General features: G+C 48.6%; 1 protein-coding gene across 1 annotated transcript; it reads right to left on the minus strand.

Annotated features, from left to right (window-relative positions):
• Positions 1–6,823: 6,823 nt before the first annotated feature.
• Positions 6,824–18,956, minus strand: Ddrgk1 (DDRGK domain containing 1). The gene is made up of 9 exons (XM_006984544.4): positions 18,797–18,956; positions 17,607–17,813; positions 16,370–16,482; positions 16,074–16,175; positions 12,471–12,593; positions 12,086–12,124; positions 8,017–8,073; positions 7,473–7,521; positions 6,824–7,112 (listed from the first exon to the last, which is right to left on the minus strand). Exons 1-9 carry the CDS (start codon positions 18,885–18,887, stop codon positions 6,946–6,948), a joined length of 948 nt encoding a protein of 315 aa, XP_006984606.1. The 5' UTR covers positions 18,888–18,956; the 3' UTR covers positions 6,824–6,945.
• Between the last annotated feature and the right edge of the window lie 1,012 nt (positions 18,957–19,968).

Below are 19,968 nucleotides of genomic sequence, written 5' to 3' on the forward strand. Positions count from 1 at the left end.
AGCTCTATCACAACATAAAACTGAGCAGGCAGGACACACTTGTCATCCTAGCACTTGGAGTTAAGTAGGAGGATCAGAAGTTCAACGTCCTCCACAGCTATGTATAGAGTTCAAGGCCAGCCTGAGATACAAGAGACCCTGTATCGAAATAACTACATACACAAGTAAATCTGTGTTGTTTTCCAGCACTAGGCTTCGGGTATGACATCACGGCAGCAGTGGAAGACAGATACAGAAGGATGATCATTGTTGGTGAATAAAATCACAAAGGCCTCAGGTCTATAGAGGAGCAGGCAAACAAGTTACTCATATAACCCAAATGGCCACACTGAAGTAGAAAACTTTCAGCTCCAGTCTTTTTCTGTGGGAGGACTGTGCCTCCGAACACCAAACTGGTAAATGGTGAACTTTAATTCACATCTTAGTTTGGGGCATTTGTACTAAAGCTTGCGAGGTTTACACAGGAGTCAGGACAGTTTTGTGCACATGCACACCCGGCCCGGAGGTCGGCAGGACCTTCCTTGATCGCCTTCTACCTTGACCACTCTTCACCTTGTTTTCTGAAACGAGGTCTTTCACGAAAGCTGGAGCTCATGGATTTGGCTGGACTTATTAGCCAATGAGGTGCAGGGATCTGCATGTGTATGCTCCTCCCTCCCCAGTTAGACATATTCTAGCACTTGGCATTTATATGGGTGCCCATTAGGCACTTTACCAACTCACCTCCCCAGCCCCAGGCTTAAAACTTTTTTTTTTTTTTAACTTACAGCAGTGCTAACTTAATGAGGAACTAAAAACCTTTGAACTTGGACCAAATATTTATGGAAATTAGCTGTAAAGATTCTTAGGACTACACAGATCAATATAAAAATATAATTGGAATGGTCATGATCCAAGTATGGTGAGATCTTTTATAATGTTTTATAAGCTGATTACATGTGCATACACACACAGTCCATGAAAACCAAAAGGTGGAGAAAAACGTAAAACCATATTCATGACTGTATTCTTATCACTTTTTAACTAATTATATACCTTACCTAAAGTATATAGTTTATACTGTTATGTTCCCCAGGTCTCAACATTCAATGTTGTTTTGTTTTGGGAGGGATGGCACACACCTTTGATCTTGAGCACTGGCAGAGGCAGATGAACCTCAATGAGTTGAAGGCCAACCTGGTCTACATAGATTTCCAGGTCTGCCAAGGCTACACAGTGAGACTTTGTTTCTAAATAATGAAACAATTGATGGGTTATAATACTACAGACCACCTGTGCTCCATCACTGCAAACTTCTTTGCAAGACACAAAATAAAAAGGACCCATCACTGCCCTCAAGTAAGCGAGCACTCTGTGCTCACACCGGTGTGTGAAGCAGGACAGGTTTTTCTGTCTTGATTTGAAGGAAAAGTTTCTGGTTCCCCAGTCTGGCTAGAGCTTGCTCTAGAGCCAAAGCGAGCCTTGAACTCCTCACCTTAGAGCTCCTACCTGTTGGGGTTACAGACTCAACCAATTTCATGGAAATGGACAGACTTAAAACAGCTCTAAGTTTTGTAATAGCTAGAATAAATCAATCTTTGTAAACTTGTTTTACATAATTACTACAGACCGATTTGGTGATGACCTAATGAACTTTGATAATCTGCCTTTGTGTCTTTCACTTTGCTATGTTAACGTCTCTTCTCCTGAGTCACTGTCACTCAGTAGGGACAGTAACTGAGCTGTGGAAACAATTTCCTTAAGATTATGGACTTTAAGGCAGCCAGGCATTTGAGAGGCACAGGCAGGATCAAAAGTTCCTGCCAGTTTTGAATGAGATTGCCCCCCCCCCCCCCCCCCCCCCGCCCACACACACACACACCCATAGGCTCGTATATTTGCATACTTAGTCTCCAGCTGATGTCAGAGAAGGATTAGGTGTTAACCGTGTTAGAGTGGATGTGGCCTTGCTGGGGGTGTCACTAGGGCTGCTGCAGATGTAGCCTTGTTGGAAGTGTCACACCAGGCCCAGTGTCTGTCTGTCTGTCTGGGTCTGCTGACTGACAATAAGGATGTAGAGCTCTCAACTACTGCTTTAGAACCTTCCTGCCTGCTGCCATGCTCTCCTTTATGATAATGGACTCACCCTCTGACACTGTAAGCGAGACCCCAATCAAATGCTTTCTTTTATACAAACTGCCTTGCTCGTGTGTCTCTTCACACAGCAATATAAAAGTGACAAGAGAGCCAGTATGGTCTACATAGTGAGTTCCAGGGAAGCCTGGGTTAGACAGACAGAATGAAAACAAGTAAACAAATAGGGCCGAGAATGTACCTTAGTACAATGCTCGCCTGCATGCAGGAGGCTTTGGGTTCAATCCCTAGCACCACATAAACTAGACATGGTAACTAACACATGCCTATAATCCCACTACTTTCATGGAAATAGAAGGATCAAGGTCATCCTCAGTTATAAGCAGGTTCAGGGCCAGCCTAGGCCATAAGAGATCCTGTCTCAAAAAACAAACAGGGCTGAAGTACCTGTTTAGTATACAGAAGGAACCAAGTTTGAGATGAATCACCAAAACAAACAAAAACCAACCAATCAAACACACACACACACACACACACACACACACACACACACACACACACACACACAGTTATGTACAATACATAACACTTACCTAGATACTTACTCTTGGCCCTGAACTCAATGTGAAAGGAACAAGGCTCTTTAAGACTCTTTATTTCTTTCTCTCTCATTTTTAGGTGCTGGGGATAAAATGTAGGGTCTCACATTAAAGTACTCTAATACTGAATTTACATTTCCACATCTACAGGTTTAAGGATCTGTTCATGGAGCCAGGCACAGTACTGTATAACTGAAACCCCAGGGTTTGTAAGGTGGAGACAGGAGCATTAAGAGTTCAAGGCCAGTTTAGGCTGAATCTTAGTAAGAGCCTGTTTAAAATAAAGATTAGATTTGTTGATGAGCTGTAAAATCAAACCACCATTGGTGTGCTGGAAACTTAGCCCCCACTGGCAATGAGATACACTAGACAAAAAGCATCATGCACCAGAATATAGTAAGTAATGTACTGTGAAGTGTTTGCTTCAGCTGCCTACAAGAAGTATGCATGTGTTACATAAGACCCTATCTAGAAACAGAACAAGTGTTTAAAACATTTACATATTCATCTTGATGGGAGGGGGGCACTTAGGGTTAGGGAGAAACCTGGAGCCAGATAAACCCCCAAGAAGTCACAGGATGACCCCAGCTAAGACTCCTAGCAATAGTGGAGAGGGAACCTAAATTGGCCATCTACTCTATAATCAGATTGGTGACTACCCTAATTGTCATCACAGAGCCTTTATCTAGTAACTGATGGGAGCAGATGCAGAGATCCACTGGGCTGAGCTCTGGGAGTCTTGCTAAAAAAAAAAGTGGAGGGATTTTACGAGCTGGGGGGTCATGACAGAGGAACCCAGAGACAGTTGACTTGAGCTCGTGGGAGCTCATGGACTCTGGATCGACAGTTCGGGAGCCTGCATAGGCCCTCTGCGTGTGTGTGTGTGTGACAGTTGTGTTAACTTGGTCTCTTTGTGAGGCTCCTAGCAGTGGGATCAGGACCTGTCTCTGGTGTTGAACTGGCTTTTGGGAACCTGTTCCCTATGCTGAATTACCTCACTAGCCTTGATGCAAGGGGAGGAGCTCAGTCCTGCCTCAACTGGATGTACCAGGCTTTGTTCAAGCCCACGAAAGGCCTGCCCCTTTCTCAATGGAGATGGAGGAGTGGATGTGGAGGGGGTAGATGAGAAATGGGGGTGGAGGGTAGAGGGTAGGATGGGAGGAGAGGAGGGGAAATTGTGGTTGGTATGTAAAATGAAAGAGAAAAATGTTATTTAAATAAAATGAAAAAAATTATATATGAACTTTTTGTGTATGGTGCTAGAAATCAAACATAAGGTTCTATATGAGATGTATCTACAGCCCTAATAATTTTTAATTAAAATCTTAGAAATCCTTAACACTTAATGTTTAAAAAATTCTAAGTTGCTTATCCTAGTTGTCCTGGAACTCACAGAGATCCAACTGCCTCTGCTTCCAGAGTGTGGGACTAAAGGTGTGAGCTACCGGCCCACCTTATCCTTCAGGTTTTAACGGAGTAGTTGTGAAAACAATCTACACATATTTAGCAAACCATTAGCTGCTTATTATTTGGTGAACTGTTCATTTAGTAAGTTTAGCAAAACATTAGCTACTTATTATTTGGTGAACTGTTCATTTAGTAAGTTTATTACATTAACAGACTAAGTACTAAATAATGAACACATAATGCACAAAAGATCACATGCCTTTAGGGGCTGGAGAGAGGACTCAGTGGTTAAGAACACTGGCTGCTCTTCCAGACAGCCTGGGCTTGATTCCTAGCATCCAAATTGCGGCTCCTATTTGTAACTCCAGTTCCAGGGGATCCAACACTTTTTTCTGGTTCCATGGCCACAACATGTATGTGGTATGCAGACAACACACACACACACACACACACACACACACACACACACACACACACACACACACCAAGCCTTTGGAACATCATGAATTAAAGGCTGGGGCCAGGAGGGTGGCAGTGCATGCCTATAATGCCAGCACTTGGGAAGTGCTGAGTCCAGAGTATCCTAAATTTGAAGCCAGCCTGGGCTACATAAGACTCTGCCACCACCACCACCACCACCACCACCACCACCACCACCACCACCACCACCCCAAAAAAAATTTTTAGAAGATGTCAAAGAGCTGGGTAGTGGTGGCGCACACCTTTAATCCTAGCACTTGGGAGGCAGAGGCAGGCAGATCTCTGTGATTGTGAGGCCAGCCTGGTCTACAGAGCAAGTTCCAGGACAGCCAGGGGTACGCAGAGAAACCCTGTCTTGAAAACAAAACAAAAACAAACAAAACAAAACAAGAAGATGTCAAAGATGTGCTTTCATCCTACTTCAGGCCTTGGGACTTGGTCCAGAGAATGGCCTAGCAGTGCCAGAGCTGCATCTTGCCACCTAGACACAGATCTGAGGATGGGTTAGGTGGAGGTAGGGTACTGGAGCTGCTGTCTTGGTCTGAGAAGCCTCTCTTTCTGGAGGTTTGATTTTTGTTACTTGTGTGTGTCTAAGTGAATGTGGCTGTATGTATGCCATGGAGCTGTGTGGTGGTCAGAGGACAACTTTCTGGGACAGGTCTCAATGGCTACTTGCTGAGGCAGTCTTTCTTCTTTCTGCTGTTATGCTGCATATTCCAGGCTAGCAGCCCCCCAGTTTCTGGGCTCTGCTACCATCTCACTGCAGGAATCCTGGGATTACAGATGCATGGTAACATGTCTAGCTTTGCATGTGGTGTTAGGGATGGAACCTGGGTCAACAGGCTTGCATGGATAGTGCTTTTAGCCGCTGAACCATCTCCCCAGCCTCCACCGTGGAGTCCACACCTGCTGCTGTACTCTGATGGTATCAAGATTCTGCCTTAACTGGCCTTGGGTGTAGTCGAGGGGGAGAGTAATGAGAACCCTCAGGCTGTCCTAATGTGTAACTAGGAATGGGAACCACTGAGGAGCTGACTTGTCAACTATGCCTCTCTTACCCTACCTCTTACGTGGCCATCTGCATCTCCTCCTCTCCTACGAAGACTAGGTTACAGTTGCCCTCACCAACAATGGATGCAGCCCTTTATTCACTGACTAGAAGTGTCTACTGTCTCAACAAACAAACAAACGAAGGAGGTTCTACATGGTGGTGTATGCCTTTAATCCTAGTACTTGGGAAGTAGAATCTGGCAGATTTCTGTGAGTTCAAGGCCAGATTGGTCTATACAATGAGCTCCAAGTCAGCTAGTGAGATCTTGTGTAGGCATGCACACACACACACACACACACACACACACACACACACACACACACACACACACACACACACACCAAAGCAACAAACAAGAGTCTAGAGAAGAGACAGCTCAAAGGTGAGGAGTAGTGGCTACTCTTTCAGACTACTCAGCATCTACATGGCAGCTCACAGCCCTTTATAACTCCAGTACCAAGGGACCTGATGCCCTCTTCTGGACTCTGCAGGCATGCACATGGTACACACAAATCCACACAGACAAAAACACCCATACACATAAAATAAAGTAATTTAAAAATGTGTCACATCCTCAGCACAGTATGATGGCCACTCCATACACAGCCCACAGGAACCAGAGCAAATGACCCTCCAAGAGACTCGCATCTTCCATCCCACACCCACTTCTGAGCATATGTTCCTCGTATCCTTCAGTGGGTGGAATCACTCATACCACTTGGATTCAGGGCTGAGTTCATGTGATGTGCTGTCAGAACAATTACATCCAGCCCGAAGGGGCCTTCTTCTTCCTCCCCCTGCCTGGAAGGAGCTAACCAATCTCTGTTCCAGAGACCTCCCTTTAAGAGGAACCTGTGCTCCCAGGCCTCCACCCTTGCATTTCTCATCAACTCTTCTCCCAGGGCTCGTGGCTCTCCTCAGAACTCCTGGGTCTGTAATAAGATGGGGAGACTTCCTTCCCCAACTAAGAGGAGGTACAGCCTGAGAGACTCTCCTATATGCATTTTTCTCTTTCCAAAAAAGGGAACTCATCCAAGGAGCTGAGCTGGAGGGGCACAAACAAATACAATAAATGTGTAACAGGGTTTTTTGTTTGTTTTTATGAAATCACCTTATAAGGGACCCTCTCACCTCTAAGACACATCCTGAGGTCTAGATTTCACTGCTTATCTGAGAGCGCAGGCCAGGCCTTCTACACCAAGCCACAAGAAGCTCAGCAGTGCTCACAGGCCTTTAATCCACAACTTTCTGGTCATATTTCATCCCTGCCCCAAGACGGCAGGTAAGGACGGTGATGTACGTAGGCCACATGATACAGTCAAGTAGGGGCTGGAGTCAGGCTGAAGCCTGGGCAGGAAGGTCCTGGCCCCAGGAGATGAGGGAGTTGCTGGCCTGGGCAAGCTCAGTGATGGACACCCGGCCCCGCTGTCTGATGAAATTGGCCACGGCAGCCAGTTCCTCTGGGGTTATGTAGATGAACTTGCCCCGGTCGTCAATCACACCTGTGGGGACATGCATGTTGTAGGACTGAGTCCTCCCGGGCTTTCCTACCTAACCTGAAAATGCCCACTTATTCCTTTCAGTTCTCCTGTCAGCCTGGCCCTTCCTAGGGATTTGATTTCTATCAAATCCCATGTAGGCGAGTCACACAATGCTTTTTTCATATTCCTTACTCCATACTTAGACCGGGGCTTCTATATGTCTTCCTTATAACCAAGTCCAGTTCCTCAGTGTCCCTCATCACATATCCCTCCCAACCTGGAGAGGCCATGAGGCCTTTGGAAGAAGTCCCGCCGCCTTCGGTGGTCACACACTCCCCTAGGCCAGGGCTGTATGCACAGAATTGATTCTCATTCTCTCACCTGTTAGTGTCCCCTCACTGAGGAGGTCTTGGATGCGGTTTATGGTGTCCTAGGAGGAAAACAAGTCTCAGAGCTTGTCTTGTGGTCCCCATGCCCACAGCCCCACTGCCCCTCTACTACTACAGTCCCCTCCCCCCTCTCTATCATGCTTGTCCCCTGGCTGTGACCATGCTTCCCTTCAGTGAGGACTCTTGAGTGGAGGGGCTCTGTCTGATGCCAGGATCTACCAGCTCTCTTTAAGGTGGAAAAGGAATAGTGGAGATGTCTTGATGCAAAAGAACCTGTTACAAGAGGTAACTGCATTTGGGCTGCTGTGGTCACAGGGAAGGCTAAAGTATGGCATTTAAATTTTTTCTTTCCTGTTCTTTTCATCTTTGTAGAAATGCAGGATTCCAGGAATGCCAAGAAATTCTTACACCCTGTTCACTCTTGGTCAGAGACAGCCTGGGAGGGCATCACAACTTACCAAATTCAGGCCAGCCCCTACTTGCCACACAGACCTTTTAGCTATATTCTACATTCTAATCCATGCTCCAGGGCTTACCTGAGTCCTCAGACCCATATGGAAAGCCAGATCTTCCAAAAGCACAACCTTGGACTGCTACAGATAAAAGGAAGAAGAGGAGAGGCTGAGACCATGTGGCCAGCTCTAAGCCAGTAAGATGCACTGTCTTTAAAAACAAGATACGTTTAAAAACGTCGATACGTTCCAGGACAGGCTCCAAAGCTACACAGAGAAACTCTGTCTAGGAAAATCAACCAACCAAACCAAACCAACAACAACAACAAAAAAACAAGGTCAATGGCACCTAAGAAATGACACCCAAAGCTGTCTTCTGGCTTCTACATGCATACACACACCATTTTTTTTGTTTTGTTTTGTTTTTTAAATAGGTTTTTTGAGACAAGCTTCTCTATGTAGCTCTGGCTGTCCCGGAACTCGCTCTGTAGACCAAGCTGGCCTTGAACTCAGAGATCCACCTGCCTCTGCCTCACAGTGCTGAGATAAAAGGTGTGAGCCACCACTGCCCGGCACACATCATTTTTTTAAACTAACATTTTAAAATGATTTAGAGAGAGAGAGAGAGAGAGAGAGAGAGAGTGTGTGTGTGTGTGTGTGTGTGTGTGTGTGTGTGTGTGTGTGTACACACGTGCAAGAACACACATGTAGGTCAGAGGACAGTGCTCAGAAGTTGGCTCTCTCCATTCACCATGTGAGTCCCAGGGATTGAACTCAGATCTTGAGGTCTGACAGTGAGTGCCTTTACCTGCTGAGCCATCTTGCCAGCCCAAACTTTGGTCTTTTTTTTTGGTTTTTCAAGACAAGGTTTCTCTGTGTAGTTTTGATGCCTGTCCTAGATCTCACTCTGTAGACCAGGCTGGCCTCAAACTCACAGAGATTCACCTGGCTCTGCCTCCTGAGTACTGGGATTAAAGGCCTATACCACCACCACCTGGCGGGTCCTTTTGTTTTTAAGCTCTTAAAAATAAAAAGTGGTTACCTAAGCCAGGTGTTGTGGCACATGCCTGTAATCCCAGTACTTCGAAGTTAGAGGCAGGAAGGTCAGTTCAAGACCATTTCTGGCCATGTATTGAGTTTAAGGCCTGTCTGAGCTACAAGACTCCATTTTGAAAAAGAAAAGCAAACCAAACCAAACCTCTTATCTGGCCCTGTGTTTGCCGAGGACCTGCAGACAAGCGTTAGGAAGGTGCAGAGATGGGGCTGGAGAGATGCTCAGTGGTTAGAGCACTTGTACTCTTGCAGAGGACCCAGGTTTGATTCCTCGCACCCACATGGTGACTCACAACCATCCATAACTAGTTCCATAGAACTCCAGGAGCACGGGCATTCATGGAGGCAAAAACATTCACTCACATTAAAAGAGGGGGGGGGGAGTTGAAGAAATAGTAAACAAGAGAGACAGTTCCTACCCCTGAGCTAAAAGCCTGTCTGGTGAACAGAAGTAAACAGAAAAGGAAAGGAAAGATAACAGGCCTGAGGTCTTTCATAAGGGCCCATGGAAACTCACTCATCCTTTGTGTGTGTTTCCCATCCCTTTAGACTAGATCTCCACAGTCCTGACATGTCTACACCTCTTTTCACTCATCCTCTTCATACTGTCCGAGGCACATCCCTCTCACCTGGAATGGCCAAATAATCATCACTAGGGCTGGCAAGATGGCTGTCAGTCAAGAGCTTGTGTGCTTCCAAGGACTGGAGCCCCATCCCCAGAACTCACAGAGAAGCCGGGGGTGACTGGAAGTGGCAGTGCATGCACTCAGGCAGAGGCAGAGGCAGAGGGATCTCCAGAGTTCAAGTCTACATAGTGAGAACTTGTCTAAAGACCAAGCAAACAGCTGGGTGTGGTGACATCGTGCACTTGGAACCTCAGTGCTGGAACGGCAGGGACAGGTAGATGACTGGGCTCACTGGCCAGCCAGCGTAGTCTACTTGGGGTTCCAGGCCAGTGAGAGACTATACATCACCCCTCTCCTTGGATAAAAAAAAAAGATGGACAGTACCCGAGGAACAAACAATAGCAGAAGTCCCCCAAATATGTGCATATCTATACACACACACCAGCACATAGGAGCACCCACACAAACACGCCAAGTAACCATACTAATGGTGGAGGAAGTGCCATGTTTCATGGCTGCTCTCACATCCTCAAGAGAAACTTGTTCCCAGCAGCTCAGGCAGGAGTCACAGCTGGGTCTACACATGCATCTGCCCCCACCTTTGCTACATATAGCATATGCTTTGAGAGAAGGCGGTCCTTTGCATTTCCGTGAACTCTCCCACAGCAAATGAGCTGGGGGAGTAATGACATAGTGACGCCTCCTCGGCTACATATGGCATGTGACTTGTGGGAATGCCAAACCGTATATGCAAGCAGGGGTGCGGGGTGGGGATGGGAGGGCTGGGAAGGATCCAATCAGAGGCAGTTGGACCAGGGATCGGACAAACACAAGGTGATCTAGCCGGCAATCTCTACCTTTATATCAGACCAGGCACTAGGCTCTCAGCAGCAGCTTGGAGCAGGACCCTCGTCACCTCCTGTGGTGCCTGGTTCCTGAGGATCTGGCCTAAGGGTACTACTAGGGTCAAAAGTGTATTTGAACAAACAGATATAACTAGTCATGGCAGAAAGTGGAACAGACGTCCTTAGTGTTCACATGAAGGGAGCTGTGTGCAGAAACCTTCCAGTTCTGAAATTCTGTCTATAGGGCTGATCCCTTGGAGTGAGGAAGAGGGTGGATGGAATGAATTTCACAAGTCCTCTTCCTTCCTCAAGATGGTAGCTCCAAGAGAATAAGCCAGCACAGGCTGAACAAATTCCTAAGCTCCAAGAATTTGGAAAACATCAAGAATGGAACCTCACCAGGTGGTGGTGGCTGATGCCTTTAATTCCAGCACTCAGGAGGCAGAGGCAGGCAGATCTCTGGGTTCAAGGCCAACCTGGTCTACAGAGCAAGTTCCAGTACAGCAAGAGCTACAAAACAAAAACAAAACAAAACAAAAAAGGAATCTTCAGGGAGCCACAAAAGCAAGAGCCAGAACTACCTGGAAACTTTCTTCTGGCCTCTGCAGAAAAGAGGGCAACATTGAAGCTGACCTCTAGATCCACCTGGGAAGCCACTTGAAGGAAGCGCCGCTTCCCGACGTGTAGCTAGGGACAGCAAGTTCTTAACAACAGCGGGACAGTGTGACAAACTTTGCCCAGGGCAGTGTGCCAGGGCAGAGTGCGGGCTTCATCGAAGGGGAATGCTCACAAGCTAAGGGAACAGAACCCTCTGGGAGATGCTACCCATTCTCCCCTTTAGGGATCGTGGGCCCCAGACATGTGCCCAGCCCCTCACTGCTGCTGGGAGACATCTAAACCCTGCTCTCTTTTAGGAGAGGTGGGGGAGGATTACGCAAGCCCCAGCTTCCTGGCAGCCCTGATGCCACCCCCACCAGCGCCCCCGCTCCCTCTGCACTCCTTCCCTGGGCTGCCTCTGCACCTCTGCGCTGCTGCACTTGAAAACCTCTCCCCTTCTCGCATCCTTTGTGGGAGAGAAGTTGCTTAGCAGCAAAGCAGATCAGGATGTGCTTATGCAACCAAGAGCAGCATCAGGGCAGCCTGCGAAGCGGCTATGATGGAGGGACACTGCTAACTGTCCTAGGTTACAATGCAAACACCATCCTATTTCTTCCTGAAGGCCCGAGTTCCCAGGCAGGACCACCGAGCACAGGACCTCTGTTCCAATTCAGTGGCACCTCGGTGAGATAGAACTGACAGCAAACACATGTGAATTGACTTCAAAACATGATGACTCATTGAGCGTGGGGTCTGAAGAGCAGAGGAACTGTCAAACCAAGAATTAGGAAGCCATCAGAGGCTTGAGCCTCCCACACAGACCACTGTCCTTCCCCACCTTCTGGGTCTGAAGGAAGGGACTTTCTTAGCCAAGAACCAGTCGCTCAACCTTTCTGGACCCCATGCCCATTCCGGTCCAGGATTAATTGAGACAGCCCCTGCTTGGTCCTGAGAACACATACAAAGCACACATAGACACTTATGCACACTCACATGGCAGGAGAAGATACCAGCGTTCTCTGAGCCACTTACCTTAATGTAATTGATGAATTCTGTCAGGAAGCTGTGAGTCTAGAGGGAAGAGAAAGCAGTGAGTATCACCCCTACCTCACACACAGGGCTGTGTGCCCGGCCCTAACTAGCTCTACTCCCTGCTCACCTGCATGCTGCCTGCTTGCAGCCTGTTTTGTGTTCTCACCCATCACCTGCTCTCATGAGGGGTAGAGCCTCCCTGACTAAGGGACCACAGGACAACGTTCTCTGCTGAGACCAAGGCTGCAGTCACAAGGGCCTACACTTACAGGCACCCAACCTGCTTCTCGGTACACAGCCCGAAGTGTCTAAGGTGGTGTGGATGGCCTTGGACAGAACACACGCTACCCCTGTGGCACGGGTTTCCCAGGAGTGGTGGGCCCACCTGCTCCTCGGTCATGGTCTCGCCGACCCCTTCCTCCTCTACCACGAAGGCTTCCTTCAGTTTCAGGTACTCCTCGTGCTCCCGCCGCGCCTGCTCCTCCCGAGCCTTTCTCTCTTCCTCCTCCTGTGAACACAGAGAACGAAGAGGCAGGTATTTGGGGCAGCTGCCCACTCACATCTGTTCTGGTCTCCGCTGTCTCTGCAGGACACAAGCACATACAATCCAGAGACAGTGCTGAGTCAAGACTCTCGTCTCGCCCTTGGGTCTCAAGCTAAACAACAGGCGGAGACAGGCTCTCCTCACCAGCCCTATCAGCCCAGCAATGCTGCTCAGGCCCTGCCCCTGGCCCCACGCTCAGAAGATAATGCAGGAAAAATATCTTGAAAACATTGCCACAACTTCTCCCTGGTCATGTCCAGACACAAACAAAGAGCAGATTCTACTTCCTACTACCCATGCACACAGCCAGCCCACTCTACTCTGGCTTCTGAATCACCCGAGTGGACAGCTTCACCTGAAGAACCCACCTGACTGCCTTGACGGACGTGGGCAGGCCCACCTTCCAGCAGCAGCCCAGATTAAAAGGGCATGTCAGAGGAGACTATCTTGTCTTTTGCTCATCTAGTCTCTTTGTTCACCTCCCTATTGCCCATGGAGGCCAAAAGTGGACATCAGAACCTCTTGAGCTGGGGTTACCAGTGTTTGTGTGCCACTTGATAAGGGTATTGGGATCCAAATTCTGGCCCTCCAACAGAGCAGTAAACACTCTTACCCACTGACCCTTCGATCTAGAGCCAACTCTCCACTTTCCAAATGGCAGCAGAACAGTGATTTATTTCCAAACAAGTATGAAGAGATGGGAAAAATAGTTAAAGCATACAGTAACAGCTCAACAGTGGAGCACTTCCCTGGAATGCACCGGCCATGTTCAGTATTCAGTACTGGAACAAACAAGAACAAAACCTAACCCCCCTCTAACCACAAGTCAGACACCAGTCATTCCGGCACTCCAAAGGTGGAGGAAAGCAGAGTACCACAAGTTCGAGGACAGCCTGTGCTATACAGAGTTGAGGCCTGCCTTTATATAGTAAGACCATGTCTCACAAACAAAACAAAACAAACAAAAATAACAACCTTCCCCAAAACCCCCCCAAAAATTAATTGATTAAAAATAAAAATCCAGGTGGAAAGATGTCTCAACAGTTAAGAGCACTGGCTGCTCTTTCATAGGACTTAGGTTTGGTTGCCAGCACCCATAGGGTGGCTCTTATTTTTTTAATCTAAAAGACAAATAAGTAAACTTAAAAATAAAAATCAGTCAATTCAAATCAAGGTACAATCTACAAGTACTTTCCCAGTACCCTTCAAAGCTATCAAGAGGATAAATAAAAAAACCCGACAATCAAATCCCACAGAAGCCTAAGGACACATGATAAGTAAATGAAACACAGCACGTTAGATATGACCCTGCAAAAAACAAACAAACAAACAAACAAAAAAACTTAGGCTGGAGAGATGGCTCAGTGGTTAGGAGCAGTGGCTGCTCTTCCAGAGGACCTGGGTTTGAGTCCCAGCACCTACATGGTAGCTCACAACATTCTGTAACTATAGTCCAAAGGAATCTGATGCCCTCTTCTAGCCTTCAAGAAATACACAGGAGCCGGGCGTGGTGGCGCACGCCTTTAATCCCAGCACTTGGGAGGCAGAGCCAGGCGGATCTCTGTGAGTTCGAGGCCAGCCTGGGCTACCAAGTGAGCTCCAGGAAAGGCGCAAAGCTACACAGAGAAACCCTGTCTCGAAAAACAAAAAAAAAAAAAAAAAAAAAAAAAAAAAAAAAAAAAAAAAAAAAAAAAAAAGAAATACACAGGCAAAACACCATATACATAAAATAAAATATGGAAAAAAATTAAAACAAAAAAAAACTACTAGGGCTGGAATATATGTAGCTCAGTTGGTAGCATCTTTGCCCAGCAAACATTAAGCCCTGGGTTCAATTCCCATCTGAAGCAGGCATAATGGTGCACGCCTCTCCTCTCAGGGCTTGGGAAGTAGAAACAGGAGGAAAGGACATCCTTGGCTACACAGCAAGTTCGAGGCCAGCCTGTTGCCTCAAAAAACCAAAAGGAAGAAAAAAATCTGAATAAAGTGTGACACTTAAGGGTGTGTTACTATTGCTTTGAGAAATGTGCCAGGATCTTACCGTGAGGGGGGCTGCTGAGAAACCTCAAACAGGGAGAGAGCCAGAACACTGAAGGTACCTTAGGCACGACCACTGCTCAAAGGTAAAGAACTGCCGGGCGGTGGGGCACGCGCCTTTAATCCCAGCACTCGGGAGGCAGAGGCAGGCGGATCTCTGTGAGTTCGGGCCAGCCTGGTCTACAGAGCAAGATCCAGGACAGGCACCAAAACTACTCAGAGAAACCCTGTCTCGAGAAACCAAAAACAAACGAACAAGGTGAAGAACTTTCTCTGCTCATGCCTCCCACTGCCAGTCCTCCGTGGCCAGGCGTCCTCCAGACAGACAGGGTTCTGGAGCAGAGCCAGCCAGAGCCCTCTTGTTTTATGTAGCCTACATGTTTGCACTTCCCTTTCTTGGAAACCTGGATCTAGAATAATCTGGCAGACAAGGAGCCATTAACCACCGTTCTATGTGGCTCCAGTGCTCCAAGCACCACTCCTGTGCCAGGCCCTCAACAGACTGGATAACCTCAAGGTCCCTGAGACCTAGAACTGCCCTGTGTCTCCATCTCCTTTTCTCTTCAGTGCTTTCTCTGTCCAGATGCTTTGACTACGTTCAATGTTCCTCAAAGGTTCGATCCTTAGTAGCTCATAGTCACAAGAATCCCCAGCTCTGGGCTGGAGAGGTTGCTCAGCAGTTAAGAGCATTGGTCACTCTTCCAGAGGACCTGGGTTCCAATCCCAGAACCCACATGGTAACTTACAGCCAACTGTAACTCCAGTGCTAACGTCCTCTTCTGGCCTCTATGGGCACCAGGCGCAGACACAGTGACAGGGTGAACAGACATACATGCAGGCAAAACACCCATACATATAAAGTTTGTTTTGTTTGCTTTTCTGAGACAGGGTCTCTTTACATAGTCTTGGCTGTCCTGGAACTCAGATATCTGCCTGCCTCTGACTCCCAAGTACTGGGCTGGTCATGTACCACCATGCCTGGCTTTTTTTTTTTTTTTTTTTAAACTCCCATACATATAAAATGAAAAAAAAAAAGAGCCAGGCATAATGTACATACCTTTAATCCCAGCACTCAGGAGGCAGAAGCAGGTGGATCTCTGAGTCTGAGGTCAGCCTGGTCTCCAGAATGAGCTCCAGAGTTTAAACCCACAGTGTTTCCACAGGTGAGGCCAGGGGAAAGAATAAACCAGGGCAGGCCCTTGTGCTGGATCCACAGCCCATCTTCTGTTTTGGAGACAGGAGGCAGCTAGTTAATCCAAGCTGACCCTGAACTCAAGGATCTCCGGCCTCAGCTTCTCGAGTGCTGGGATTACGGGTGTGAGCCACCACGGCACCCAGTGCCCCGGGAACTATCTAGAAGGCTGGGTAATGATGGGTCAGCCCACACGTGTCTGGAGTGGGTCTCACCTTCTGTTCTTCCTTCAGGCGAAGCCGCTCCTCCTCCTTCTTCCATTCCGCCTCGCGCTGGGACTCCAGGCGTTTCCGTTCCTCACGTTCAGCCTCCTCTGCCTGGAGAGAAGTTTCTATAGGTACGTCTCCCCTTCCTCTGGCTAGTTTGCCCGCCCCCATGCTAGGATATAGGCTAAGACTGCAATAGACAAGGTCAGGTAGGCAGCAAATGAACCCCAAGGGCAGTCTGTCATGGGCACAAAAGGCTGGGCCCTTTCCCACCCTCGGGAGCTATGCCCCATCCCCGTGCTTGCCTCACGCTGGGCTTTTCGAGCCTGTTTTTCCTCTAGCTTCCGTAGTTTCTTGGCTCCAATTTTCCCTGTTGGGTGAGCTTCTGCTGGCTTCTCAACGCCTTCTTCCTCCTGGGCTGGGTATGGCCAGACAAAAACAACTTAAGTCCCAGACAGAAAGGACACCCCAATCACCTTCCTCAAGAGATGGATTGGCGAGGGTGGAGTGTGGTTTCTACCCACCTCTGCCTTTCAGAAACATCTACCACAAATGTGCATCACACACAAGTGTGGGTGTGAGAACATACGCATATGGACTTGGGGAGTTGGAAGGCCATGGCGACAAATGAGACTTTAGATACTGCACAGCTGTAAGAAGATGCCAACACCTGAACGTTTGTGGATTGCAGGTGTCTGTACCTGCAGAGGTCCCTGATTTCTGTCTCTGTGCCAAACCTTCCAGGGAAGGATGGCCTTGTGGGTAAACGTATTCCAACCATAAATTCAACACCTTCCATGTTCTAGTTAGGAACTGATGGGCTCCTTCAGCTAGGATTCTCCCTTTGTCTTAACAGAGCCAGACTGAAAAAGTAACCCCAACCTTAGGACTGTTGCAGGGCCAGCTGAAAATTAATAATACTTTGATGCCTGAACCTCGGAGTATATGACCAAAATTTGAGACAGGAAGGATAGTGAAGAGAAGGCCTCTTTGCTGTTTTTGAAACAGCTATATAACCCAGGTTGGCCTGAAACTTGTCATGTTCCTGCCTCCGTCTTCTGAGTGCAGGAATTATAAGTATGTACCACACATCCACTAAAGGGCTCTTTTTAAGCCAAAGGGGCTAATAATACCAAGGCAAAAGTCCCAAATTCGCCTAAATTCTGAACAAGGTCTAGCAACCTCTTCTTCATATTGAAGCCAGACTTCAAGTACCAGAGAGGAGACATTCTTTTCCATAATCCTAAGGACTTTGTGAGAGTTCCAGTAGCTAGCATACAGACGTACATGTCAACAGAAACATCTCTATTTCCAAGCATTTATTCTAGGGTTACAGATAATCCCACTGAACCAAGATGAAGAGGGGGACTGCCCAATGGAGTAGGGATTGAACTAAGAAATGTTGACTTTGAGGACCAAAGACTCTGGTTCCACCACTAAATGTCCTTACACTGTGGATTCATGCTCCTTGCCCATATCTAGTCTGGGGGACTCATTAACCCCTTCAATACTGCCTCCTTCCCCCAGGCTGGGCCCTCTCACCTGGAACAACAGCTTCATCCTCGTTCTCATCCACATCTGCCCAGGCCACTTGCTGGGCTCGACGCTGGGCCTGTAGACGGCTGCCCAAGTCCCTCCGACGCCGGGGCCGGCCTCCAGTTCTCTGCTCCTCAGACTCCCGGGGCAAAGGCTGGGCTACCTGGCCTGCTCCTGCCCGCTCTTCCTCCGCGTGCAGCGGTTCTCCACCAGCTTCCGGGAGGGAGGAACCACAACACGGTCAGGCAGCCCATCCTCTCGATAGTGGAGGAACAGCATCTTGGGAGTCTCATCCTCTGCTCAACCTCCTTCCAGACTATTGCTGCCCACAGCACACTGTTCCAACTTCGGTCGGTCAAGGCCTTTATTACTTATGCCTAGGTCTGATGCTACAAGCTTATTCCTCAGTTCCTACCCGCTTTAATACCTTTATTTCCTATGAACTCACTCCCCTGCCCTTTGCGGGAGACCTGTTAGGATACTCTCAACCCTGAGGTTTACAGAACTCACTCGAAGCGCACTGCAAGATTGCATTTACTTCTTGCTTGATACTATGCTATAATTTTATAAGGGTACTCCAACCAGAGAGCACATTTCACAGTCAGGGGCTGAATCTCCCCTCCCTGGAAGGTTTGTTGGCTACCAGCTTTCCCTGAGCTTTTCTCTCTTCTGCCCCTGGGACACAGGTGCTCTGAAGTAGCTTATGGGGGTCTGGCATCAGAGACATACAGAAACTTCCTAAGTATACATGAAGTGTCTGTAAGGAAGACTGCTTTGTGCCAGGCCAATGACATGGCCTTCTGATCCTGGTGCAGGGGAGGCCAAGCAGCATGGGTGGCTCCTTCGGCGGGGAGGGAGATGCCTTCAGGAGCTTCCTGCGGCTGCCTCGCCCTCCAATGCCTAGGAGGCAGAACACACTGGGCAGGAGTAGAAAACCTGCAGCCTCTCCTATTGATGCAAGAGCAGAAGGGCAGGCTCGGTTCCCGGGTCGAGTCCCTAACCCTGGGCTCCGCACTGGTTGCGAGTGCATCCACATGCGCGTGCGCAGAGCTGTCGTGCGGCCCGCGCACCAGCTCCTCGTCAGCACAGCGCGGCCCGTCAGGGCATGCGCACGGGTCGCGACGCCAGGGCCCTACCCAAGTCCAGGAACCCTGAGAAACGGACTCCTTCGGCCCGGGGACGGCGGCACCGCCTACCTGCTGCCGCCCGGCCCCGGCTGCGCGTCAGGAAGAGGATAAGGCCGGTGAGCAGAACCGCCGCCGCCACGTACACCCAGGGCCCCACCATGACGGCAGACAGCCTCGCCGGGAAGCCGACGCGCCCGCGGGACCCGGATCGCCAGGCCCCGCCCACTCCCGTACGCTCGGCCCAGCCGCACGCCGTGCCCCGCCCCCGCCCCGGGGTGACCCGGGCCTCGGTTAACTGGCAGGTCCCGGCTGCCACCCGTGCCAGTCTCCCCAGCGCTCTCCGGGAAGTGGAGACCCGGAGGCCAGCATTTCAAGGTCGTCTTTGGCTATACAGCCCCAGGGAGGCCAGTCTGGGGTTCAGAGCACTGGCTGCGCTCCCAGAAGGTCCGGGTTCGGATCGCAGCACCCACACGCACGGTGACTCACAACTTTCTGTGATCTCCGTTCCAGGGGATCGGATGCCCCTCTTCAGAGATCCTCGAGCCTCGAGCACGCACGTTGCACACAGATATACATGCCTGCAAAACAGACACACCAACCCTTAAAGAAAGAAAGTGGGGGTGGGTAAGGGGATCAGTTAAGCGGGATTGTAGGTTGGTAGAAGGCCCTCTTGAACATTGAAAAAGGCAACGTGAGTGTTAATATCCTACTAATACTGTAGTTTAGGCATCTACTGCGTTATTTTCTGTAAGTTTTGCATATTTTGTCATTTCTTTTTCTTTTCTTTCTTTCTTCCTTCCTTCCTTCCTTTCTTTTTTTTTTTTTTTTTTTTTTCGAGACAGGGTTTCTCTGTGTAGCTTTGTGCCTTTCCTGGATCTCGCTCTGTAGACCAAGCTGGCCTCGAACTCACAGAGATCCGCTTGCCGCTGCCTCCCTAGTGCTGGGATTAAAGGTGTGCGCCATCACCGCCCGGCTTTTTTTTTTCTCCCCCAAATATTTTCTTTCTTTTTTTTTTAACTTTTATTTATTTAATTTTTTGTTTTGTTTTGTTTTTTCGAGACAGGGTTTCTCTGTGTAGTTTTGGTGCCTGTCCTGGATCTCGCTCTGTAGACCAGGCTGGCCTCGAACTCACAGAGATCAGCCTGCCTCTGCCTCCGGAGTGCCGGGATTAAAGGTATGCACCTTATTTTTCAAATATTGATAAACCTAGAGCCTTCCAGGTGTTGGGCAAGTGCTGTTAT

The sequence above is a fragment of the Peromyscus maniculatus genome, chromosome 4 (genome assembly GCF_049852395.1).
Source record: "Peromyscus maniculatus bairdii isolate BWxNUB_F1_BW_parent chromosome 4, HU_Pman_BW_mat_3.1, whole genome shotgun sequence".
Classification (NCBI taxonomy): Eukaryota; Metazoa; Chordata; class Mammalia; order Rodentia; family Cricetidae; genus Peromyscus; species Peromyscus maniculatus.